The sequence below is a fragment of the Cucurbita pepo genome, chromosome LG01, assembly GCF_002806865.2.
Source record: "Cucurbita pepo subsp. pepo cultivar mu-cu-16 chromosome LG01, ASM280686v2, whole genome shotgun sequence".
NCBI lineage: Eukaryota > Viridiplantae > Streptophyta > Magnoliopsida > Cucurbitales > Cucurbitaceae > Cucurbita > Cucurbita pepo.
In genome coordinates this window covers 1,196,442-1,206,758 of record NC_036638.1, presented here as the reverse complement: position 1 = coordinate 1,206,758, position 10,317 = coordinate 1,196,442, and the positions used below count along the sequence as shown (strand labels likewise).

The following is a 10,317-nucleotide window of genomic DNA, read 5'->3' as shown; positions in this document are numbered from 1 at the left end:
AAAAAAAAAAAAAAAAAAAAAAAAAAAAAAAAAAAAAAAAAAAAAAAAAAAAAAAAAAAAAAAAAAAAAAAAAAAAAGAACAATATAAAAATAAATGAAAGGCAAAAGACAAATTATAAATATCTTCACCAACCAATTTAACAAATTCAAAATAATAGAAAATAATCATTCAAAATCAGATAGCTAAACAGTTTTTAAAAACAAAATTTAAAAATAATTCTCAACCTCATGTCAGGATCTTGGTGTCTTTGATCGAGAATTGTATCGAGGACCTACTTTGCAATGTTATTTTATTGTGTATGTTCAATCACATTTCATATCTGTTTTGAACTCTGTGTTACGTATGTGGTAGAGATATAGAAACGGCACTTAATTACAACAAACTTAAGTTTATTTTTCAATTATTTACAGGAACTAACTACAGAAATTGCAGAACTTGAAAGACAGAGAGATGATATTGAAGCTCAATTAAAAAAGGTTTTTCTCGTATTCCAACCCAGATCTCATGGTTTACCATGATATAATGAAGAAATGAGTTTCACTTGTGCTGCTCATTCACTGAACTTGTACATGAGTTTTATGCAATTAGTATTTTCATTGATATAGAGGTCATTCCAGTGCCCGAGATGCCCAAGATGCCTGTGGATTCTCATATAAATTTGTAAACTTGTAATGTTAGAAAGCTTATTTTCATGTGTTTTCTATCTTGATGTCTTTGGTCCCTCGATTGAGAGAGTTCACTATGGTTTTTCCTTTATCAGACTTAATCTACTTTTCATTTCTATGGTTCCCTCAGTGGATACGTTTCAGGCTTTAGCCTCCGCCTCTATTTTCTTTTTCCCCGACTACGCTTACTGATAAATGGGTTAAAAAAGGGGGGGTTGAAATTTTATGTTTCTTCCACTTTCAATATACTTCTGTAACTCTGAACATATGGTGTCACTATACGGCGCAGGTTAACATATCCTTGGCTGCTGCACATGCACGCCTTCGGAATATGGTGGAAGAGAGAGATCAGTTTGAGGAGGCCAATAACAAGATTGTCGCACATTTAAAGACAAGGGTGCATTTTTTTGCTTACTTTTGCTGTCTTGGTGTGTTATTTTCATGTATGTTCTCATCTTTATCCATTACATGTTCTCTCTGAATGCTTTCAGGAAGATGAGCTGTTAAAATCCATTTCCTCGTGTAAGGCAGAATCAAATGTTTTGAATATGTGGATTAATTTTCTGGAAGATACGTGGAATATCCAATGCCTACATAGAGAAAATAAGGAGAAGGAGGTCAAGTATGTATTTTATTGGCGTGTTTGTTATTTTTCATCAATATTTATGGTTATATTAGAACTTTCCCAAGGGCTTTTTCTTGGAGTGCTCTAGTGAGGGAATATGCAAAAGATCATTGTATAATGTTTCTTCTCGCAATCAAGTTTNATGTCTACTTATATACAGATTGATAAATTGAAAGTCTTGTCAGAGTCTCTTTCAAACTCCTGTGTGAAAGCTGAAAAGCACATTACAGATCATAGGTAAAGATCCCAGTTTCCTAAATGATATTGAACTAGAATTCATACGTTAGCTGCTTTTCCTTTGCTGATATGTGTTGATATTCTCTGTATTATCTGTTTAGGACTTCAATAAGAGAAATTGTTTATGGCTTATTGAACTCTTTTCCACGTGAAACTAATAAATGGCTGTCTTCCTCTTTCTTTGAATGTATCTGTTTCTTGTTTAAAAAAATCACTGTGGTTGAAGGGTGTTTTGGGTTTCTTGTTAACAAAAATCAATAAGAGAAATACTTTTTCCCCCTTTTCAATTTGCAGATTGCAAAAAGGGTTGAAATTTTATGTTTCTTCCACTTTCAATATACTTCTGTAACTCTGAACATATGGTGTCACTATACGGCGCAGGTTAACATATCCTTGGCTGCTGCACATGCACGCCTTCGGAATATGGTGGAAGAGAGAGATCAGTTTGAGGAGGCCAATAACAAGATTGTCGCACATTTAAAGACAAGGGTGCATTTTTTTGCTTACTTTTGCTGTCTTGGTGTGTTATTTTCATGTATGTTCTCATCTTTATCCATTACATGTTCTCTCTGAATGCTTTCAGGAAGATGAGCTGTTAAAATCCATTTCCTCGTGTAAGGCAGAATCAAATGTTTTGAATATGTGGATTAATTTTCTGGAAGATACGTGGAATATCCAATGCCTACATAGAGAAAATAAGGAGAAGGAGGTCAAGTATGTATTTTATTGGCGTGTTTGTTATTTTTCATCAATATTTATGGTTATATTAGAACTTTCCCAAGGGCTTTTTCTTGGAGTGCTCTAGTGAGGGAATATGCAAAAGATCATTGTATAATGTTTCTTCTCGCAATCAAGTTTTGTTACACTTAGACGCTTGCTTCTTTTCCTTCTAAAGCGATGCGTTGGAAAAACATGAAGGTTACTTTGTCAACTTGGCTATTGATCTTCTATCTGCTTATAAGGTATTCATAATATTATCTGAAGAATACATGTATCCTAAATGTAGAATGAATTATGATTTTTAATTTATGAATAAGCTCTGACCTCCCATATGTTCGAAACCTTGCATGGATCATCTGATATAGAAAGAGTTGGAGCCGTCAATCAGCCGTATTGAAAAATTTGTGGAGAATTTAAAGAATTTGAGGCTGAGGTAACCTTTTCCCTTTTGTTATCAAAATCCTATTTTGTCCCGAAGCAAGGTTTCTTATCTATCAGGTCATTCTGGACAGGTCGGAAGAATCCATACTGGAAAATGACGAGTCAAAAGTTCTAAGCCCTACAAATAATCTTGAAAGGGAATATCTGGGTTATGAAGCTAAGGTATAAACTTCCCATTACACTTTCACAGATTCTGCTTGCTTAAAGCGTGGAATGGCAGCATAACTAGTTCTTATTTTACATTTGATGAGATGAAATTACAAAATGTGGGGGAATGAAAATCCCATGCCTAAGGAAACTTACAAAAAAGTTTTCCAATTGGCAATACGAGCAGTCAAGCTATTATTACAAACAGAGGAGACAATTTACACCAATGATGGCTAAATAGGTAAGAGATTAAGAAAAAAAAACTATCAGATCACTGTTCTTTATAATGGAAGATCTGCGAATTCCTTCCAAGCCATGTTGACCAATAGGAGGCCCGGAGAGATTGATTATAGGCTTTGTATATTCCACATTGCTTAACATGCTGGTTTTTGGTTGGTTTTCTGGTCGTCCTGCTTCTTGTGATACCTTGCTACCTTTGTCTCCGTCAGGCATTTATTAGGAACCTATCATAGGAAAAAGTTGAAAACAGACTGCCCTTGGAAAAATATTTCTTTTGAGGAAGATTTACCTTTATCCAGTCACTTTTTTCTGTTAAAAAATTTAAGCATAGCGACCAGTGTTTTGGAGAAGTTAATGAGAATCCTCGGGAGTGGGTGGGAAAAAGAAGTGATTCTCGCTTGGACAGGTGGGATGATGTGTCTAAATCTGTTCGTTAGGGAGGTCTGAAATCCATAACCTTCAGAGAAAATATTGGCTTCACATGCAAAGTTGAGAAGTCTTTGGAAATCCATATCTCAGAGCATATCCCATATTTTCTTGGTTTTTTTCCATTTTTTTTTATTGGGAATAGGTTGTGTAAAGTAAGAGTGGAAAGATGATAATTTATAAATATTTTATAAATATAAAATTTGCTCAAGGAGAATTAAAGAGTTCTGTTTTCATATATCCTTCGGCTTCCGTTTCTAGTTCCTTATTTTTTTTCTCCTCGCAATTGGGCAAGTTTCTCCCGACTTTCTGGGGAGTTTTGTTCGTAATTTGTTTTGCTCTATTTGTTGGCTGAGCTCCTGATCCCTTCATAATAGAGGTAGGTTTGAATGTTTTTCTGGGCCTTTGACTCTTTTGTGTGGGTATTTTTGTGGATGGAAATATAAGTATTCTAGATTTGTTCAAGATTGTTAGGATGTGCAGAATGCTGCGCAGCTCTGCAATGCTTTTCTTTCGATTTCTACTCTTTGTTTTGAGTTATTTCTCATTTTATTAATACATAGATAATTGGGACTGATATACATGACTTGAAAATTTTGAGCGGGTTCTCACATGGGGCTTGTTTTGCTGTGCACTCTCTGGTTTGTTTGGTATTTTCTTTACAAAAACTAATGAATGCTTTGTAAAAAAAATGTTCCCAGTTGAAATTATAGGACATTGCCTACAGTTTTCCTGCCCAGTGTAAAGTTGACTTCATCATGGATGTTGAACATTTTTAACCTTAATTTCCTTTTTTGTTCTAGATCATTACTACCTTCAGTGTTGTGGATCACATGAAAGAGCAGTTTTTGGCTCAACAAGCTCAAGTTTCCAGGTAAGATCAGGAATGTAGTTTCAGTGACATGAATTCTATTCTAATACTGCTTCACATTTCATTATTACCCAAAAGTAACCCTTCTTTTTACCTCAATTCAGGAAAGATGATTCTAGAGTTCAAGAATTGTTTGATGATATTGAAAAACTGCGGCAGAGTTTTGACTCTATCGAGAGACCCAATCTAGAAATCGAAACTCCGCCTCCAAGAGCAGAAAATGAATCTAGAGAGGAGGCGCAGAGTAGTGTTCCACAACCTTCGGCAGAAGACAGCGAGAACTCAAAAGTCGAAACTGGAAAGCAGCTGGAAGTACTACCTGCAGTGAATGCAGAACAGACAGTAGATGCTGCCGCTGAGCTCGCGAAGCTGGAATCAGAATTCGGGAAAGTGAGTCTTGACTACTCAACAGAAGACATTGGTGAATGGGAATTCGACGAACTGGAAAGGGAACTGAGGTCAGGTGACTCAAAGAACTAGCTCTATCATACACATATTATATGTTCCTCCTGAATGAATCAACCTAATTTATTATGAAGAAAGATCCCCAAAACTCCAAGCTTGGATCATAATCTTTCCACTGTAATTGTTCTCTGTATATCTTGTGGTTTTTTAATTTGTTCACTTGTATAAATTCTGAAACATATATGTTGTAATATAAAGCCAATGAAGGGAAACAGTCAAATCAAGATGACCCTTTTGATATCCCTAAGGTAGGGGTAGCCCATTTGATTAAAACATATACTCGTTGCTAAAAAGTTAGAAGTTCGAATCTCTATTTTAAAGAGGCAGTATCTTAGGCGGTTATTCATTAGTGGGAAACTCCAATCTTTCATACTTACTACTAAGAGATTAGAAGTTCGAATATTTATTTCCTAAGAAACAAGTGCTCGGCTAAAGGTAAGTTTTTAGTATCAGGAGACCCCGACCCCAATCTTTCCGGACAGATTAGTTGGTGTGGCCTTGGGTGAATTTTGTTAGACTTAGAATTTATCTTTTGAAGGACATCATGATGGCTCATGGAGCTTCCATGCCTTTGCCTTCCAGGATAGGGCACAGAAAGTAGTGGGCTGAAAACTTGCCTGGCCCAAGTTTTTCTTGAAAGGGCAGCTTTGTTTTGCTAATAAGAACCCTAGCTTGATAAGAAAGGGTTTCTTGTGACAATCCAGAACCCTTGGCCAATAAGAAGATAGCTTTTTTATCCTGATTTTCTGGGTAGTGGGTCTCTGAGATGGATCTCATTGGTGGCTCTTAGTTGTGGCCTTCCTCTCTCTTTCCCTCTCCAGAATTTCTGAATGCGTGTAGTTTCTGAAATCTAAAAGTTAAAAATTTATTGTTTATTTCAATAGTATAGAACTGCAATTTGCAATAATCCTTCTCATTTATAAAATAAGTGACCACAAATTATATGTAACTAAGAGATAGATTGAGAATTTTTTTATGATATTCCTTATGATTTCAAATTAAGAACTCCCCGATATTCGTTACGGTTTAAAAATTATAAATTTCAAAATTCAAATTTTGAAATGAATCATATTACACAAACTCAGGTTTTATTGCTGATCCCTTTGTACAAACCCAACATAAATTACACAATCACGAGCTTCCCAACTCCAATCTTTTTATAATGGAGTTCAATACTATGCTTGTTAGCTACATTTGCAGAGCCCACAGAGTTTTCAGTTCCTGACAAATCTGAAGCTTCCTGTTTCACACTTCTTAAGCACATCACAGGTTGTGGAGTCCATGTTCACCCTCTGAGGCTAATTATATCAAACCTGTTCCCATTTCAGAAAGCATAAATTTAAACTAAGTTATCTTTGGAGAGAGTGAGAATTCATAGTAGAAACGAGGAGAATGTATTAAAAGCAGATGACAAAGCAATTTGATCCGAACTTTTTCCTATTGCTTGAAATTTATAGGAGCAGTTTAAAAGTAGCCTTTGATATAAAACACATAAAACAAAAAAGAAAAGAGAAAAGAGAAAAAAGAAGGAAAAAGATTTGAGCACTCATCAATCGATGTAAGCAGATTAGTAAGATTGTTAAAAAGTAAAGCCACCCAGGAATTCAGCAGAAGAAAGAAATAAAACCAGTGGAGCTGTCTCCAATCATGTTTTTGTTTATTAATTTATGTCAAGGAAGTAGCATGCTGTTGGAGAACAGAAAAGCCTGGTTTTGGGGTATGGTTTGGCTCTTAAAACTGATCTTTGTCTGGAGAGCCACGCAGCTGTTGAGAAAAATGGCTATACTAAGAACTTTCAGGTGCCTATTGTAAGAACTCTAGCTTAGCATTTGGAAAGGAAACTTTGAAATAAAGTTCCATGTCTCATCTAAGCTAATCCTTTTTGTTAACTGATTTTTTAATAATGGTTGACAAATAATTTTACCCAGTTTCAGTGATTTGCAAGCAAAGTAAGCCCACATGAAAAAGATGCAAAATTTCACTATTTTAAATTCTTAATGGTTTTCTACATCACTAGAAAGAATGATACTAAAGAAAGAAACCAGACTATTTTAGTGCATTCTTTTGCAGCAAGCATAGTGGAACAATGAGAAATCAGGCATAAAGAAATCTAGTTCACTAAGTATTAAAAGGAAAAAAAAAAAAAAAAAAAAAAAAATAGTTCACTGAGGATTAATAAAATTGTGGTATGGGTCAATGCTGGTCCTGCAGGTTAGCTCTATTTATGCTCTAATTTCATCTTTGGAAGCATTATTAAAAGAGTGTCATTTATAAATTCCCTATACTTTTATCTCTATGGACCTGATATAAAGTCGAGCATCCTCAGGTGTAAAGGTGCTCCGGCCCTTGAACCACCTGATAAAGCATAGTTTCAGATCAGCAAAGATTAGCAATAGAGAGCGAGGGAGTTACTAGATATGGCTGTTGACATCCCATCTTATGATTCAGCAGATGATGACTATATAGATATGGAAATTGGTCCGTACTCCAACTTTCTCTGTCACTCCAAAAGCTCTCCGCGGCAATCCAGAGAGTTCGAGTTTCAAATGTCTTCAAATACTCGGGAAAGAGAGCCTACGACTTCTCCAGCTGATGAGCTCTTCTACAATGGGAAGCTTCTCCCACTTCATCGTCCCCCACGCCTGCAAATGGTAGAGAAACTCCTGCAGAAGTCTAGTTCTGATTATGATTACAGAATAGACATTTTTGAAGAATTTTACAGCACTCCATTTTCCACTGCTGTCAATTCGCCTACTGCAACAAGTACTCCTTTAGAATCCTGCAACATTTCTCCTTCCGAATCTTGTCAGATTAGTAGGGAACTAAATGCAGACGAATATCTTCTAGAGTATTCATCAGACACGAGCTATTTGAATGGTGAAAGTTCGAAAAAGTCTTGGACCAAAAAGCTTAAGCATTCTTCCCTTTGTCTCAAGCTGAAAGCTTCCAGAGCTTACATCAAATCTTTGTTCACCAAATCAGGTTGCTCAGAGGAGTCCACTGCAGCAGCTACAAAGATAGCAGATGAAGGATTAGCTTCAAAAGCCAATGAATGCTCAAAGAAGGGTGCTAAATTGGAAAAGAGAAAGCCATTGGGACAAATTCCAATCTCTATTGCCAATTTGAATAAGGAAAAAGGCAATATGGATCACAACAGAAGATCGTTCTCACTGGCCATTAAGAGACAACCAAATATCAAGCCATCATCTTCTGCAACGTTGCATCCCACTTCCTCTTCATGTCCAAACGATTCGAAAGGGCATTTTCAAAAGGTATGCGGCGGTATGAATTCAGAGTTTGAGAACTCAGTTCAGGGAGCCATTGCACACTGCAAGCGGTCTCAATCTCAGCAACCATTACCTTCAAAGAAGACAGTTAGCGAAGTTGGGATTTACTTATTATCATCATCCACCCTGGCAGTTTCTGATGATCAGGAAATACCAGTAACTTTGCAGGGGCTGATAGAGATTGATAGAGAATGATAAGATATAATGAAATCTTTCTTCTTACAAGATTCCTACGTTGGGTATGCTATAACTAAACGCAAAATGTAGTTCATGGCTATCTGTAATTTGTACTATTGGGTACAACATGTAGGACTTAATGAAAATGCAACATAACATGCCTATCTCAACCAATTTCAGCAACTATTTCCAACGTTTTAACTGCATAGACTCAAATCTCTAATACATAAAAAACCAAAGATGTTGTATTCAATCAACCAAATTCATAGACCCCAACCCCATGCCGGAAAGAAGGAAGCCCCTGCTCCTCGAGCTATTCACTCGAATAAAAAATCCCATTATGCAGGGGGAATTATCTGCTATTCAGGTTTGAAACATTAGGCAATCTATAGCTTGAAATTGTAAAGCCTAGAATCGGGATGCATGTACTTGAATATACACAGGCTTAGGTCTCAGAAAATCCTATATTATACACTCTCGTGCTTTGTGCATTTCTACACACAAATCCCCGATGTTCGAAAAAGTAAAGCAATATAGAATCTCATGCACTCTCCATCAATGTAACCTAAAATCTCATTCGCGAAATTGACAGAATCATTCTCTGAGCTTTTCACTTAGCAGTTCAATCGAAACTAGAAGACGGCAATGCATGTTACTTAAAATTTTACCTGGATCAACAGACCGCAAAGTCGACGCTCAAAATTGAATAATCGGCGGCATCAACATATAATCTGAAGAAATCTTGCGAAGAATCAATCAATTTAGAGCTCCATAATCACAGAAAAAAGGAAGGACTCCGAACACTTAGGTCGTTTAGATGTGCTAGCAAAACCAAATTAGTTAGGTCTTTCCAAGTTCAATGTTTCATGAGTCAAGTTGTTTCAGTTCATCATCTGCCAAACCAACAGGATGAAAATCAAACCGCAAATTAGTTAAAAATAAAGAAAAAAAAATTCCTACGAACACCAAGTGAAAAATCTATGAAGAAATATAAGTTTTTTTTTTTTTTTTTTCTTTTTTTTTGCTGACTAGGAGAATGAAAAATGGATATATTATTAGAAGGAAACTCTGAAATCTTATATTCATTTTGTCCCACATCGCTAAGTCTCACGTTTTGGAGCGATTCCCATAGCTATAAAAGAAGCCACCCGGCTGAGGTTCCTCTCACGGAGCCGTGCGGTGAACACAGAGCGAACTATTCTTTCGCCTTTTACTAAAGAATACCGTGTGTTCGCCGCATACGGCGGCATACGCCTATTTTTGGAGGGGCCCTCCTCAGGAGTGGTTCCCACACCAAATTAAGTTCTAAATTTTATATTCTAAAGTAGATAGTTATTTCAATTTTTAAAGGTGTGGTTTGGTTATCAATGTTTTTGTACGGATTTTTATGAAGGTTGTCTCATGTCGATAGGATTAAATTGACTAATTTAATTAAGGAATTAAACTAACGGACCATGAAAAAACTAGAAATTTATTAAATTAAAATATTTTCCAATTAATTTCTTATTTTTTTGGTTAAAAGTCTAGAATATGAAACAACTGAAAAAATAGATTAAAATATTGACTTTTGTAAAATAAATTCACCAAATAGAAATTTATTTGATTTAGTGAATCTAAAAAAACAAGAAATTAAATGTGAATAAGATGTGGTTTTGTTCTAACATATGAGAAAGCAGAGGAAAGTAAAAGAAATATGGTTTCAATATTACCTTCTTATCTCAACAACTCTATGAAACAGCATTTATAACGCACAAAATGTTGTCTAAACAGACCTTTCGTTTCTTCTGCAAAATTCTCAGACATTGCCTTCAAAGCTCACATGACGAGAGAAAATAACGAAATAACCGTACCATATTTAGACATTTCGATAAATAAGAAGTTACGACGTTGAAGATGATCAATAGGGTATCATGTCAAATTGAGAATCTAAGAACGGTTAAGAAAAATATGAGTGACGTAAATTTTTAAATACTAAACATGTTGAACTAATATGTTTAACCAATATTGCAACGCAA

The 10,317-nt window shown here is 35.6% G+C and overlaps 2 protein-coding genes, 1 long non-coding RNA gene and 1 other non-coding gene across 5 annotated transcripts in view; 3 read left to right on the top strand and 1 right to left on the bottom strand.

The window, feature by feature from the left end:
* LOC111807243 overlaps positions 1 to 5,106 on the top strand; it is a gene marked incomplete in the record, with an annotated part of 11,029 nt that extends 5,923 nt beyond the window's left edge. For both annotated transcript variants that reach the window (XM_023692893.1, XM_023692887.1), the window contains 8 exon segments: positions 412 to 477; positions 956 to 1,063; positions 1,158 to 1,288; positions 2,424 to 2,490; positions 2,614 to 2,681; positions 2,761 to 2,851; positions 4,306 to 4,376; positions 4,478 to 5,106. In XM_023692893.1, the coding sequence (XP_023548661.1) occupies positions 412 to 477; positions 956 to 1,063; positions 1,158 to 1,288; positions 2,424 to 2,490; positions 2,614 to 2,681; positions 2,761 to 2,851; positions 4,306 to 4,376; positions 4,478 to 4,853 (978 nt within the window).
* On the bottom strand, positions 2,906 to 4,843 carry LOC111807257. Its single transcript, XR_002816937.1, has 2 exons — positions 4,468 to 4,843; positions 2,906 to 3,300 (listed from the first exon to the last, which is right to left on the bottom strand). It is a non-coding gene; the product is annotated as an uncharacterized LOC111807257 (long non-coding RNA).
* Positions 5,107 to 7,255: 2,149 nt separating the features above from the next.
* LOC111781873 (probable membrane-associated kinase regulator 4) lies at positions 7,256 to 8,746 on the top strand. The gene has a single exon (XM_023662602.1). It carries the CDS (start codon positions 7,256 to 7,258, stop codon positions 8,318 to 8,320), a length of 1,065 nt encoding a protein of 354 aa, XP_023518370.1. The 3' UTR covers positions 8,321 to 8,746.
* A 726-nt stretch (positions 8,747 to 9,472) lies between these two features.
* LOC111782895 lies at positions 9,473 to 9,588 on the top strand. Its single transcript, XR_002813220.1, has one exon. It is a non-coding gene; the product is annotated as a U5 spliceosomal RNA (small nuclear RNA).
* Positions 9,589 to 10,317: the final 729 nt, after the last annotated feature.